The sequence below is a fragment of the Urocampus carinirostris genome, chromosome 2, assembly GCF_059441175.1.
Source record: "Urocampus carinirostris isolate Australia breed hairy pipefish chromosome 2, RoL_Ucar_1.0, whole genome shotgun sequence".
Taxonomy (NCBI): domain Eukaryota; kingdom Metazoa; phylum Chordata; class Actinopteri; order Syngnathiformes; family Syngnathidae; genus Urocampus; species Urocampus carinirostris.
Window position 1 is genome coordinate 1,106,249 of NC_142350.1, and position 15,856 is coordinate 1,122,104.

General features: G+C 38.6%; 1 protein-coding gene and 1 pseudogene across 1 annotated transcript; one reads left to right on the forward strand and one right to left on the reverse strand.

Moving 5' to 3' along the window:
* Positions 1–1,147: 1,147 nt before the first annotated feature.
* Positions 1,148–1,281, reverse strand: LOC148370568 (U2 spliceosomal RNA; annotated as a pseudogene).
* Positions 1,282–5,583: 4,302 nt separating this feature from the next.
* On the forward strand, positions 5,584–14,570 carry LOC148370569 (transmembrane protein 65-like). The gene is made up of 5 exons (XM_088328177.1): positions 5,584–5,607; positions 7,520–7,638; positions 9,314–9,486; positions 13,203–13,324; positions 14,499–14,570. The coding sequence occupies exons 1-5, from the start codon at positions 5,584–5,586 to the stop codon at positions 14,568–14,570; spliced, it is 510 nt and encodes a 169-aa protein (XP_088184303.1).
* Positions 14,571–15,856: the final 1,286 nt, after the last annotated feature.

The following is a 15,856-nucleotide window of genomic DNA, read 5'->3' on the forward strand; positions in this document are numbered from 1 at the left end:
AAATACTACAATGGGGTGCTAGGAATCAAATGGACTGAACCATTGCAATGCAGTGGAGTTTTTTTGGGTCAAACTTATTGTTAATTTCTTCGTTTGTTTCTTTTTTACCTAGTTTTTTTTTTAAAAACTCTAAATTCCCATTTTCTATTCTTTTTTTTTCTTCTTTTATTTATTTCCACAGCTTTTTACTTTGTTTTTCCTGCTTTTTAATTTATCTGAGTTATCTCCTGATTTTTTTCTTTTTTTCCCCATGGATTTTCCTTATTTCTGTCTTGGTTTGTTATGTTTTTCTTTTTTTCCCTTCTTTATTTTCCTCTTTTAATTTTTCTTCTTTTGTTTCTTTTTTCATTTTTGTCCGGTTTCATCATTTTTTTGCTTTCTTTTTTTTGCCCATTTTTAAGGTACCATAAGATATGTTACATAATCATTGATAAAATAGGGATTAAACTAAAAGAAAGAGTCACTTTGGAAAATATACTGAATTCCCGTTACTACAACAAAGTGGGTATGCTGGGAGAGAGTGCACCCTCAGTGGGGACTGACACACGAGCTGTGTGCTGTAGGAGGCAGGAGAGTCCACTCTAGTGTCAGTTGACATACAGAATATGAATGAGATGGCATATTTGCTGTCCTGACTGCCACCGGTACTACATCCACTTTTTATTGGGTGGGTAATGTGTGTCCAAGAGTGGGCACTTTCCACTCCTGCCCCTTAGTAACGCCCCTGGCGTGCCATTCCTCTCAGGCTGCAATTGGTCTCTTCCTTTTTGTTGGACACCTAGGAAGGTTGGCTTAGGATCCCCAAATAAAAGGTAATTAAAAATCCAGATACTGTATGCAAAAGTCTTCCAGTTGCTGGCACTTGTGCTTTCATAGCCTAACCCTAACCGTAGATCAAGGGTAAGGAACTATTTTGACCCAAAGAGCAATACAAGCAAAACATTTGGACGGTTTATCTTTGAAAGAGCCACACCATATGTATTAGGACATGGGGTTTTTAAGGGTTATTGATCTATCTTCGTTATTCATTATCCATTATCCGTTATCGGTCAGTTCATAATACGCTACAAAGCCTAGGAGCCGGGACACTTACTCTCAGCCAAAAGGCCAAGCTAAGGTCCTAGCCCTAAAGCCTTGCTGCGATCATTGCGAATGCACCGTTCCCGGAGGTACTGCAATACCGGGCCGATGCGTGGAGTGGACAGAGCAAGCTCTTATTCCAACTCCGAAATGCAAAAATCAAAGATCATGGCAAGAGGTACGGCCAAAAGGCCAAGCTAAACGGCCAAGCTAAGGACTTAGCATCAAAGCTGGAAACAATGTGGAGGTGGACGAATCACTGTTCCAGGACATCGATGACTTGGATTTGGAAGACGACCCTGACTTTGACCCTTTAGAGATGGGCAGTGATGAGGACTGAAACTGCAGTACATAAAAAGACTGCATGTGACTGACACAAGCACCATTCATCGTCTGGAATAGAATACTGTACATGAGTAGGAGCATCAAGATACTAAATTGCAGTCAAAGGGAATCTCTTTTTTTTTTTAAGGTGGTCATGCATCTTTTGTTAATTATGTCTTCTATAAGTGTTGAAGAGACCTTGAGTTTTTGCGCTGTCCACAAGGGTGTACTATAACATTACCTGCAAATGGAAGTTAAAGATCACTATTGCAAAACTAATTGACTGGTTTTGAGTTTATAGTCACCAATGTTATTACAGATGTATTTGTTTTTTAGGCATCACTGTAAAAATCCAAGGAGCATATTTTAAATAAACATATTTACACCAAAAAAATATGTATTAGGACATGGGTGCCAAACTCATTTTAACTTGGGGGCCACATGGTAGAAAATAAAGTCACAGGGGCCAGACAGGTAGATTAAAGAGAAATAGTGGGAGATTAAGAGATAGAGAGAGAGAGAGAGTGAAAAAAAGACAGCAAGAGGGGGAAATAAAGAGAAAGAGAACTAGGGAGGAAGAGAAAATGAAATAATTAAAAAAGAAAGACAGACAGAAACAAAATAGGGAAAGAGAACAAGGAAATGACTGAAAGAAAAAGAAACAGAAACAGAAAGCATGTGAGATAGTTAGAAAGAAAAAAGAAAATGAAGAAAAAGAGACACAGAGAGAGAATGAGACACTGTTGTAGAGGAAGAGAGAAAAAGAGACAAAGGAAAAAAGAAGAAACATAGAGAAAGAGACAGAAAGGTAGCTAAGAGAGAGAGAGAAAGATAAAATGAAAGCAAGAAGCTAGACAAAGATACAGAGAAAGAGAGCTATAAATAAAGAAAAAGAAAGTCAGAAAAAAAGAGGGAAAATTATATAACTACTTGCGAGTGGTGCCTGGCTTTGTCAACATCAAGTGGACATAATTCAAATTGCAGCTGATTTTTTTTTACCGTGCTTTTCTGGCTGTTGTGTCTAGCAGGCCAAATTAAACACTTTGGTGGGAGTGATCCGGCCCATGGGCCGGAATGTTCAACACCTGCATAGTAGGACAAAATAAAAACAAGACCACCAATCCTGCTCTCCAAACAAAAGCTAATTCTTCAGCGCATTTTGTTTCACTGTGCAACGTTTGATGATTTCAACAAATTTATAAAATCTTATTGATGCTAGAGCCTGTGTCCCATATCAATATAAATACACCAATTACTTACCAGGTTCAATGTCGTTTGGCTTGAATAAATCTGACTTTACAGCACTGTACCTCTTTTTTCTTTCAAACCTTTCCGCCTGGGTGGCCGACAACTTTTTCAAGGAAAGTTTTTTTTAATAAATAAAACATTTGCTTTATTCCGATTTCGAAATCTTCGTTCGGTTTGGAAATTTCGGAATTTTGGTTTGTTCGGCAATTTGCATACTCGGCAGCCAATCAAAAGCCTGCATCGAATAATTTGGTGCTACCGGACTTTCCAGAGCGTTATAATGTCGTGCATTTGCATATCATTTTCCAAAGTAGACAGAGAACACAAGAAAAATTGATAAGTGGTTAAGAATCAAGCCAAAATCTCAGCCCCAGAAGAAAGATTCAAAAGAAGCTGACAAAATTTGACACTTGTGGGATCTAAATTGACCTCTTCTTACATGTGGGAGAGCTGTTTAAAAATTGGCTAACGCTAAAAGATACACCTGGCATTAGACTTTTTACAACTGCTAGTTGGAGAGGTGGGAGGGGCCATGAGAGGAGGAATTTACCCGCGTTCGTCTCCCTGGCCGCGCTCCTTCACTCTGCCCTTCCACCCTACACTGTATTTTATTTAAGTCACAACGGGTAAGACAAAGGGGCAGCACGGCGCAGTGGTTAGAGCGTGTGCAGCAAAGTTCCTAGGTCTTGGGAAAGGTAAGTCAAATCCAGCTACCGGACTTACTGTGCGGAGTTTTTAATGTTCTCCCCGTGCAAGACCATTATCCTGGCGGGCAAGACAAAATCCCTTAACAGCAGTACCACGTTGGGCAAGACCACATTCCAAAGACATGCATTTCAGGTGGATTGGCCGGTCCAAATTGTCCTAGGGTGAATGAGCGAGTTGTCTGTCCCTGTGTGCCATGTGATTGGCTGGCAACCAGTTCAGGGTGTCCCCTGCCCACTGCCCGATGATTGCTGGGATGGGCTCCAGCACCCCCGCGATCCTACTGACGATAAGCGGTGCAGCTAATGAGATAAGATGAATGGCTAAGACAAAGACAAAGAAAGAAAAGAAACGCCCCTTTGGGCGGTACCAATTTTGATACAGAGAAACGTGATGCCATCTGGTTAGGAATACACACCCCTGAGGAAATACGCCCAAGACTACTTTACACACTACAAAGCGTAAACGGACAATAAAAGCATCGTGGAAAGAGGAGTTCACGTGGCTTGTAGCAGACGACGCAACGCAAATATTGCATGAATGAAGATGAGTAAATACAGGTACATACTGATGGCAGATAGAAAACAGCGATGTCATATACATGCAATGAATGTTACAAGTAGAATTATAATAAACTTAACTTTAAAGTGTTGTTCTGTTATCTATTCTGATTAGCAATACTTTGCAATGTTTTTTTTTGTGTGATTAGTCGTCTTATTGTGTTTCAAGTTGTGAAAAATGGGGCAGGCAACTTTTCAGAGTTGTCTGCCCTGGTGTCTGGTAACTTTTTGTCGTGAGTTTCAGACACTGGAAATACTACAGAAATACTTAAAAACCGCCACAATGCAACACGAGAAAAATACTTCTACAGAAATACTACAAAGTACCATTGCAGTAATACTATAATACAAAAATATTACGACAGAAATACTGCAAAAATATTAGATAGAAAAGTACTCATGATAAGACCCATATCTGGCTCATAACCCATAGGTTCCCGAGCCCTGCCCTAGGTGCAGGGGCCATTTTAAGTTTAGAGCTTTCAAGTTGCTGAGCACACAGAATGTCTGGCTGGTATATTGTTATCATTTCACTTAAAGCAGGCGTGTCAAACTCAATTGCACAGAGGGCCAAAACTCAAATCACACTTTTGGTTGCTGGCCTAACAGGATAAATATTTATTGAAATTTAAAAACCTAAAACAAATCAAATTAAAATAAGAAATCATGAAAATATAAATACAATTTGTGCTTTACATCAAAAGTATGTGCTTTAAACATAAATATGATTTCAAAACAAACAGGAATATTATTCCAGACTAAACAAACTCAAACAGTAAATAACTGACACTTTGCTCTCCATAAAAAATATCTCCTTTTAAAATTATACAAATTCAAAATGTGAAAAAAATGTAAATGTAAATCGTGCATTTCACTTTGGGATTTTGTGTATCCTCGTATTCATCTTTGGCTCTTCAACTTTCTGTATCTTTTGCTGTCCATTCAAGTTTTTCAGCTTACTCTGATGTTTTGTTTTGTAGTGCCGTTTTTCAATAAATTCCTTAATTACGGCCACATTAGCTCCACAAAAAAGATAGATGGTTTACCGGCAATGTCAGTAAACATATTCATCCTCCAATCGGTTTTAGAAGGCCATGTTTTCCGGATCAACTTTTTGCTTGGCCATTGTGAGGGTTTAGCATCCGCGTAATCCACAGCAACAGAAACGTCACCCTGCTTTTTCTCCGATTAGCCTTTCGTTATATCGTGATAGATAAGAGTTTTGTTCTGCTTCCTGACACTAAAGACTCACTTTTTATGAATGTACCTGTCGGTCTTGTTTTTCAACTGGCCAACGTTTTGTTTTTCATTAGATAGTTTTAAAAGTGGCTGCGCTCCTCAGACTAGAGCTAATTCGATTGATGCTGGAACATTTTTGGGAAGTCTTGTGGCACCAGCAGAAGCGCTGCATTGTGGGATCCGTAGTTTGAGAATTAACAGCGTTTTATAGAGGCGGGCCAATAGTAGATATAGATGAAATGATTTCACGGGCCAGATATAATTTTACGCTGGGCCAGGGCCGTGAGTTTGACACCTATGAATCAAAGTGATTTCGGATCATTCAACACTGTTCAGGGGTGTCACTTCACTTTGTGATTGGCAAAAACACTTACTTCATCATGCCCAATTTTTACTCATGCATTTCTAATTGAGCAGTGGTTCTTAAATGGGGGTATGCGTACCTCTGGGGGTACGTGGAGTTACTGCGGGGGGTACGCAAAACTTCTCAGAATATTTAAATCAGTATGCTCGTCCTAATAATGAATCTTGAGAAAAATTATTTTGTAAAAAGTTTGATAAAATATAAATATGTGTTCCATGCACTTAATTTTACATTTAGTATTTAGTTTCAATATCCTTTGAAATAAAACTGTCCCTAATACACAGTTAGTTTGACCCACTGACGCACTCATCAACGACCTGTCATTATCATTATACTGTAACTATGGAGACGTGGCTAAAGCGCAGCAGCCATGCTGTAAAAGTACGGATGGACAAGTGAAGAAGACAAAACCAGAGGCGATGAAGTCCAGAGAGTACATGAAAGAATATGTTTTAATGGGATTTATGTCCATGAGCTCTGACCTACCCCAGGCATTGTGTTTATTTTGCGGGGAGAAGTTAGCCGACGCTAGCATGAAGCCGGCACACCTCCAACTGCATCTCACCAGAAAATATGAATGTCACATTGGTAAGACACCAGCGTTAATCAGGAGAAAACTTTCTGACTTCAAGTTATCCCAAGCCACAATGCGAAAAGCCTCCACTACATTATCCAAAGCTTCTTAGGTGTGTCTTTTCTTGTTGCCAAAGCCAAAATCCCGACATCAAGTGGGCGCACTGTGTGATACACAAGGAAGCGCTAGAAAATGAGCCCTGTTCATAAATCACTGCCTGTCACATGCTGTTTAATTCAAGTCAAATGTTCAATGCAAAGTGATTAACATGCAATCTTCTTAGTTCTTTGTTCCTTTATCTCTTTGTTTCCTTATCCTCACTGTAAATGTGGACTGGAGTCGTCCAATTTCATTGTCACAGCATATCCCATGTTGTAACAATGACAATAAAGGCATATTCTATTCTATTCTAAATAATTTTGTAAACTAAATATTATTTATTTTTAATTATAGATTTATTTTTGTGAACAGATTTTTGTTATTTATGTATATTTTTTGTTTTATTTATATTTAGCATTGTTTTGTACATTTGAGTTTTGAGTGGTTTTATGCCTTCTGGTGGTCGTCTTTCAATTTTCTTTTTTGTTTGTACATGAAATGTTTGCCATATGAATGTTTTTGTCACGTTCAATGTTGTTTGGCTTGAATAAATCTGACTTTACAGCACTGTACCTCTTTTTTCTTCCAGAGATATTTAGCCTGTGTCACGGGGTACTTGACTAAAAATATATTTCTAAGGGGGGGCTGAAGAAAGTTTGAGAACCACTGTAATAGAGTATACACACACGCACACACATTTAAAAGAAAACTGTACGACATATTCTCACAGTAATACACCGGAGTTTTAAAGACTCCTTTTATGCCACGCGGTTTCCTACAGCTTAAGGCAAGTTAAATTTAAGACTTTTTTGATGCCTTTTGAAATCAAATTTAAGACTAACTCAACAAAAAAACACAATTGAAACCAACAAAAGAAAGGAAAAACACATGAATTAGAGGCAATTTCAAACAATTGTTTATTTTTTTAATCCCATGTTGGGCCAATTGAAAACTTTCTATCTGAAAAACATAGCACTCTCAAGTTTTAGATATAGAAAACAAGAAATAAAAAGGATCTTTACAGTATTTCATGGATCCTCAGTCAAAGCTGGCAGATAACAAAGCATTTTTCTCATGATGCATGATCGATGACTTTTTTGTTTTGCGTAAAACTTTTTGCAAAAACATAACACTGTTATATTCATGACCAATTTTGAGTTTGAAAATACAAAAGCTTTGTACTCCTTGGATGTGAACAATAGATAAACATTACACAATCGTATGTGTTCACATTTTTAGGACTTTCCCTAACACTTGATGGATTTAAGACATTTCAATGCCCTTTAAGGCCTTATTTTTAGAATAATGAATTTGATGCCTTGTTAGACTTTTCAAGATAATTTAAAAAAATTATGCCCATGCCTAAATTACGTTTCTTGTTTGTTTTTGTCCACAGAAAGTATGGAACCGTCACCACCTACTGCACCTCAGATCAGATACGGTCAGTTTCCGTTACTCATCTGTTTGGAGCCACACCTGTTTCTCAAAAGAGTGCCATCTATTTTTCTGGACTTTGCAGTTACAGGACTGTCTCAGAAAATTAGAATATTGTGATAAAGTTCTTTATTTTCTGTAATCCAATTAAAAAAACAAAAATGTCATACATTCTGGATTCATTACACATCAACTGAACTATTTCAAGCCTTTTATTATTTTAATATTGCTGAATTTGGCTTACAGCTTAAGAAAACTCAAAAATCCTATCTCAAAATATTAGAATATCATGAAAAAGTATACAAGTAGGCTATTCAACTAATCACCCGAGTCATCTAATTAACTCGAAACACCTTGCGAGGGTTTCCTGAGCCTTAAAAACACTCAGCTTGGTTCAGTAAACTAAATCACAAGTATGGGGAAGACTGCTGATCTGACTGCTGTCCAGAGGACCATCATTGATACCCTCCATCAGGAGGGTAAGACACAAAAAGAAATTTCTCAAAGAGCAGGCTGTTCACAGAGTGCAGTTTCAAAGCATATCCACAAAAAGTCTGTTGGAAGGGAAAAATGTGGCCGGAAACGCTGCACAACCAAGAGAGATGACCGCAGCCTTAACAAAATTGTGAAGAAGAGCCGCTTCCAGAATTTGGGGGAGCTTCAAAGACAGTGGGCTGAAGCTGGAGTCCAGGTATCAAAAGCCACAGTTCACAGACGTGTCCGGGAAATGGGCTACAATAGCCGTATTCCCATGGTCAAGCCACTTCTGAACTCAAGACAACGGAAGAAGCGTCTAACTTGGGCTATGGAGAAGAAGCACTGGACAGTTGCAGAGTGGTCCAAAGTCCTCTTTTCAGACGAAAGCAAGTTTTGCATTTCATTTGGAAGTCAAGGCGCCAGAGTCTGGAGAAAGGCTGGAGAGGAGCAAAATCCAAGTTGCTTGAAATCCAGTGTGAAGTTCCCACAGTCAGCAATGGTTTGGGGAGCCATGTCAGCTGCTGGTGTTGGTCCATTGTGTTTCATCAAGTCCAGAGTAAATGCAACTGTGTACCAAGAGATTTTAGAGCAGTACATGCTTCTATCTGCTGAAAAGCTCTATGGAGATGAGGATTTCATTTTCCAGCATGATCTGGCACCTGCCCACAGTGCCAAAACCACCAGTAACTGGTGCACTGACCATGGCATCACTGTCCTTGATTGGCCTGCTAATTCCCCTGACCTGAACCCCATCGAGAATTTGTGGGGTATAGTTAAGAAGAAGATGAAAGACACCAGACCTACAAATGCAAATGAGCTGAAGGCCGCTATCGAAGCATCCTGGGCATCAATAACACCTCAGCAATGCCACAGGCTGATTGCCTCCATGCCACGCCGGATTGATGCAGTAATCCGTGCAAGAGGATTCCCAACCAAGTACTGAGTGCATCAATGGACATTTTCAAATGTTTGATTTAGTTTTGCTGTTATAAAATTATTTTTTTACTTGGTCTGAGGAAGTATTCTAATATTTTGAGATAGGATTTTTGAGTTTTTGTCAGGTGTAAGCCAAAATCAGCAATATTCAAATAATAAAAGGCTTGAAATATTTCAGTTGATGTGTAATGAATCCAGAATGTATGACATTTTTGTTTTTTAATTGCATTACAGAAAATAAAGAACTTTATCACAATATTCTAATTTTCTGAGACAGTCCTGTATATTCCACAACACTCTCCCCTTCATCGGCTTCGGTTTCCTGGACAACGCAATTATGATCTCCACTGTGAGTGGCAAGCGCCGCAACAACGTCCCCTCTAAACTGCGCGCGTGCTCAATTGCACACTGCCCAGAACCTTTCAGGACACAAGAAAAGCTACAATGTGCATAAAAAATCAGGGCTGGAAATTAATTCACGGGTAAATTCTGCCAGAATTACAGTGCATGCAAGCAAAAACTATGCAGATTCCCTCTGCAGTGTCTTAAGTGCGGCCTTTTGAGGTTCATGTTGCGAGATTGAGTAATTAAAAGCAAGCGAGCATGTGAGCTCGAGTTATTTCGAGAGAGACAGAGGGAGAGGCAGATTGGGGGCAGGGGGTGTTTGAGTAGGAGTTTGCGTTTTCAAAATTCTACGTTATTGTATTATTATTATTTGAATTACTAAGACATTAAAATATAAAGACAAAGGTGGTTAACTTTAATTATCGCCTGCACAGTTAGACAACGAAGCTCCGTGACTTTTCTTAATTACTACGTCAATGTTGCTGTGCAAGTTTCCGTCTGTTTTAGAGAATCGGCTCTTTCGGCTCAGCTCACTTAACAGAGCCGTCTTTTTGATTCCCAAACAGCTCTTCAGATTGTTTTTGTTGCTTTCATCTATATATTACCAATTCATATGTAATATTATGCACAAAAAAACTTTTGAAGGGGGGAAAAATAAAGCCCCCCCAAAAATGGGAAAACTTGACAAAAATCATTGGTTGTTCGGATGAGCAATTTCAGTTAAATATAACATATAGCAGACAAACACAGTGATATCTGAGAAGTGAAATGAAGTTCATAGGATTTACAGAAAGTGTGCAATAATTCCTTAAACAAAAGTAGGCAGGTCCATAAATTTGGGCACCCTTGTTGTTTTATTGATCTGAATACCTTTAGCACTAATTATTGGAACACAAAATTTGTTTGGTAAGCTCATTGACCATTGACCTACATACACCTGTGAAGCCAATCATGAGAAAGAGTATCCAAGGCGGCCAGTTGCAAGTTGTTCTCCTCTTTGCACCTTCTTTGAAGAGTGGCAACATGGGAGCCTCAGAAGAACTGTCAAATGACCTGAAAACAAAGATTGTTCAACATCATGGTTTAGGGGAAGGATACAAAAAGCTAGCTCTGAGATTTCAGCTGTCAGTTTTCACTGTGGGGAACATAGTAGGGAAATGGAAGCTCACAGGCACAGTTCAAGTTAAGGCAGGGAGTGGCAGGCCGAGAAAAATCTCAGACAAGCAGAGGCGAAGGATGGTGAGAACAGTCAAACACCCACAGACCAGCTCCAAAGACCTACAACATGATCTCGCTGCAGATGGTGTCACTGCGCATCGTTCAACTATTCAATGCACTTTGCACAAGGAGATGCTATATGGGAGATTAATGTGGCCAGTACAGGTACTGGCATTCTTGTTAAAGTTGAAGGTCGCATGGATTCCAGTCAGTATCAGCAGATTCTTGCGAACAATGTTCTTGAATCAGTGACAAAGCTGAAGTTGTGCCATCTCAGTCCCCAGACCTGAATATTATTGAAAATCTGTGGTGTGATTTAAAGCGGGCTGTCCATGCTCGCAAACCATCAAACCTGACTGAAGCGGAGATGTTTTGTAAAGAATGGTCAAAAATACCTTCAACCAGAATCCAGACCCTAATTGGAAGCTATAGGAAGCGTTTAGAGGCTGTTATTTTGCAAAAGGGAGATCCACTAAATATTGATGTAATTTTTCTGTTGGGGTGCCCAAATGTATGCACCTGCCTCCTTTTTTTATAAGCAATTATTGCACATTTTCTGTAAATCCTATAAACTTAATTTCACTTCTCAGATATCAATGTTTGTCGGCTATTTGATATATTTAACTGAAATTGCTGATCCGAACAACCAATGATTTAGTAAGGAAAATCTTGAAAATGATCAGGGGTGCCCAAACTTTTGCATACGACTGTATAGACTAGAAAATACTGTACTTCTAATAAGACATGATTTTTGGTGCCAACTTTGTTCCCATTGTCCCTTTGTGTTGCTGCAACAAAAATACTACTACAGAAATACTACAAAAGTAAATATCAAACTTAGTGCTTAAAAACAGAGACCTGATATATATATTTTCTTCATTCTGCTAAGAAAAACATAGAAATAATAAAAAAATACTATTACATAAACATAACATAAGAACTACAAAAATAAAACTAGGTCTTATTAAAAAAGACTAAAGAAATACTACAAGTATACTAGTATAGAAGAACTTCAAAAATACTTCTACAGAAATACTACAAAATTACTAATACTGTAATACTAAAATATGAAATGAAATGATCTGCATTTATATAGCGCTTTTCATGTCAAGACTTCCCAAAGCGCTTTACAGTGTGCTTCACATTTCCCAATAGCGGCCGTGCACCCATGTAAGGCGCTCACCTGCTTATTGGGGGCATTAGGGGTTCAGCGTCTTACCTAAGGACACTTCGACATGTAACACGGAGGAGCTGGGATTCGAACAGGGATCTCTTGATCCCAAAACGAGCTCTCTACCTCCTGAGCCACTGCTATAGAAATATTACTAACTTGGTAAATATCTATCTATCTATCTACCTACCTTGGTCATATCCCTAAAGAGGGGTGACTGACAGAAAGACAAACACATACAATAACAAAGAAAATAAAAGGGAAAAAATAGCAAAAACACACACAAAACTTTTGGACCATGGCCAACCCAAATGCCCAAACACCCAAACAAGTTAGACACCTCGGCACCTAAGTTGGTTATGCTTTCGTCCCTCCAGATGAAACGGGACACAAGAAAGCGGCCATGTCACTCGGGTCAGGGTGACACAACACACTCTTTTGTATAACAGTAGGGCCCGACAGCTTTCACTGGTTTACCCCTGCCGCATCATACAGGTGCCCTGCCCACCCCTTAGAACGCGCCCAAACATCCTACTATCCTTTTACAACACCTCTCCACTCATTCCCATCACCAACAATAGCTCTAGCTTTCACTAGATTTAGACCTCTTTCCTGCAATATACTCATAACACTATCCATCCACGTCAATCGCGGCCTTCCTTTTGGTCTCCTTCCATTTGCTTCAGCTTCAAAATACTACAGAAATACTCCACAATACTACTATGGAAAAACGTTTACAGAAATATTTAAAAAAGATACTTTTACAGAAATACTAAAAATGATTATGACAGTGATACTATAATGCAAAAATCTTACTACAGAAATACTGCTACGTGAATATTACAAATTGAGCTGTATTTCTTTCTCTCTTGCTCTCTCTCTTTATATGCCCTCTCTCTCTCTCTTGCTTCCCCCCTCTCACTCGCTCTATTTGCTTGCACTCTCTCTCTCTCCTCTCTATTTCTTCTTTCTTTCTCTGTCTCCGTCTCTCTTTTCTCTCTACCTTTCTTTCTCTTTCTCCCTTTATTTTTCATTCTATTGCTCTCTCTTATTTTCCTCTCTATTTCTCTCTATCTTGATCTCCCTTCCTCTTTCTTCATTCCCTTCTATTTTTAATCTACTAGTCCTGCCCGTGAGATTTTTTTTCATACATGTGGCTCCTGAGTTTAAATGATTTTGACACCCATGTCCTACAGAAACCATATATAAAATGAAAATAAATAAAAATATATTTCCCTCCTCAATTTTTTAATTTTTAAACATTTTTGAAAAAGTGCCGTGGCATCGCTCCCCAGCGCTAAAGAGGCGAATGCGGCTCCAGTGCCGCAGGTTGCTGACCCCAGACCGAGGCTTTCAAAAATGGTTTCGGCATTTATTTTAACTACTTGTGTGAATTTGGGAATGTTTGCCGATTGTCTGCCTTGCTAGCGACGCATTTTGTTAGCTTGGCAGGCTACGTGGAGGCGTTTGCATCCCGACTGGGCATGCAAGTACCGGACCTGACGCCCAAGCAGGCCGACATGTGGCAGACGCGCCTCAGTTCGCACATGGTGAGGCACCACTTTAGGGTTCGTACGGTTGCTTAAATCCTTGAAAAGCCTTGATTTTTTTTTGGGTTGTATTTCCAAGATCTGAAATATTATTGAATTTTGGATGAATTGCCTTAAAATGCTTGAAATTGTAGCCATTGCCATTTTTCCTGGCAGTCTGACTCTATAGACCATGCAATAAAGAAAGATTAGAAATCAGCGTGAAAATGACACTGACACACCTGCTCTGAGTTATGGCGTTGTCATGTGAAGCGTCACCGCCTCCTACTGGTCACACCTAAGAGGACAAGCTCTATTTAGAAAACCGGCTTCTTTGACTCGGCTTTCTAAAAAGAGACGGCTCTTTCGGCTTCCAAACGGCTCCTCAGATTTCATATGTTTGAATGATACATTATTAATAATAATAAAACTTTATGCACCAAATGTTCACAGATTTACAAAAATAAGTGAAATCCAAAATAACTTTTGCTTTTTACACACTGAACAGATTTAAAGTCAACAACACAAAATCCCTGAAAATTAAAAATTATAGCATATAAATTAAAAAGATTAACTTTTCAGTGCTATAACTAAATGATAAAATGCAAAAAAAGACTATTTACAATTTTATTTTAACCAATTAAGACATAGATCACGCCAAAAAATATATTCTAAAATAAGTAAAATAAAAAATATAAGATCAACAGTCAATTGAAAGATTGAAGGCACCCTGCTTCGGAGCAATCAATATCATTAAACGGAGTCCAAATTGGATCATCATTCTGCTTTTTATACATGCAACAGTTTCTTTTTCCTCCATATTGAACTCAATTATTTCCCTATGAAACCTGTTTTGTGTTTGTGAAGAAGTGTGACATAGCTAAACTGCATGTGCATTGTTGAGGCTGAATGGCAGATTTTTTTGCAGTTTACAGCAGCCCATTGACGCAAAGATTGTAGATCATAGAAGGCACAAAGTATGTGCTAGTAGCCAGATAGCGACTTTATTTTAATTATCAAAGTTAACAATAAAAAGGTATTTTGATCGGTGCTGGAGTTCTTCCTTTAACTCTACTGGAAATAATGGCCATGAAAGTGCGTGAACAATTCTTGAATTTGGCCATGAAAAAGGTGTACAAACCCTGCCACTTTGACATGATCTTGGCATGACCTTCACTGACCCTTTGTTCCACAGGGCAAAGCCATCGGTGTTTTAATCGGCTGCGTCTTGGGAATGTTCCCGCTCCTATTCATCGATGACAAGTAGTCCGCCCCTGACAAGGTGACAAGGGGACCAGCGCCATCCTAACCCGAAAGGCATGCCCTACTCCAGGGGTCGGGAACCTTTTTGACTCAGAGAGCCATAAAAGCACAATTTTTAGAAATTTGTTTCAGTGAGAGCCATATAATATATTTTAAGACTGAATTCAATTAAATGTGAGCATAACAAGCGTCTTAATTTATTATTTTAAATAATGTTATAATACTCACTATTGATGCGACTTCTGGTGCTGCATGGATTTGCTGATGGTTTTGTAGTCTGGTTGGTACTTGGTGAGTTTAAGCTTCATGCAGGCATTGAGGCTTTCATTTGTTAAACGTGATCCTAGGTTGGACTTGATGTTTTTGCTCCAGCTTGTTTTCAAAAGCAAACACGGCGTGTTGAAGGGATAACACTGTATTTCCGACGCCTTGCATTTTATCGTTGAGCTGGTTCAGATGTTCGGTAATATCCACGAGATAACAGAACTTGAGAAGCCACTCGGTTTTCGTTAGCTCAGGATGCTCGTTGCCTTTCATTTCAAGGAAAGTCCGTACTTCATTGAGGCAAGCCGCAAAACGGCTGAGCACCTTCCCTCTTGACAACCGGCGCACATTGCTGTGCAAAAGCAGACCGTGAAAGTTATTTCCAACTTCATCCAGCAGTGCTTTAAACTGCCGATCATTTAAGGCTCGGTCAACAATAAAGTTGATCACACGAATGACCATTTTCAGGGTTCCCGTGGATTCATGAAAAAAAAAGCATTGAATTTATTATTCAAAAAAATGAATCCTTAATTGGCATTAAAATGTCTTAAATCAAATTTTCGAAGTCTTAAAACTGAACACATAACATCTCTATATTTTTGAACAAAAAGATTTTTCAAAAAGTAATTTTTCATGCGTTATTATAAAAATTCTTCATGAATGTAGCGAAGGAGTTATCTGCCAGTTTTTACTGGGAATCCATGATTTACTGTCGACATCCTTTTAATTTATTGGTTTCCATGTCTAAAACGTTAGTGAGTGCTAAGTTTTTCAGATGGAAAAATCTAAACTGGACCATAATGTAATTAAATAAATAAATAAATAAATAAATAAATAAATAAACATTTGTTTAAAATAGCCTCTAACTTATGTGGTGTTTTTTTGTTTTGTTTGTTTCAATTGTGTTTTTGTCAACTTGGTCTTAAATTTTATTTCAAAAGGTATTTAAAAAAGTCTTCAAATTAATTTGGCTTCACCCTGATTTTCTATGCCCCATTCGGTGAATGATAGCGTCTGATTTAGATA

Bases quoted from the DNA above. Each gene is read 5' to 3' on its own strand.
- LOC148370569 (XM_088328177.1), top strand. From the start codon at position 5,584: ATGGGGGTATGCGTACCTCTGGGG. The intron at 5,608-7,519 runs GTACGTGGAGTT...ATGCCTTGTTAG, and splicing joins GGGTATGCGTACCTCTGGGG to ACTTTTCAAGATAATTTAAA. The intron at 13,325-14,498 runs GTGAGGCACCAC...TTTGTTCCACAG, and splicing joins CGCGCCTCAGTTCGCACATG to GGCAAAGCCATCGGTGTTTT.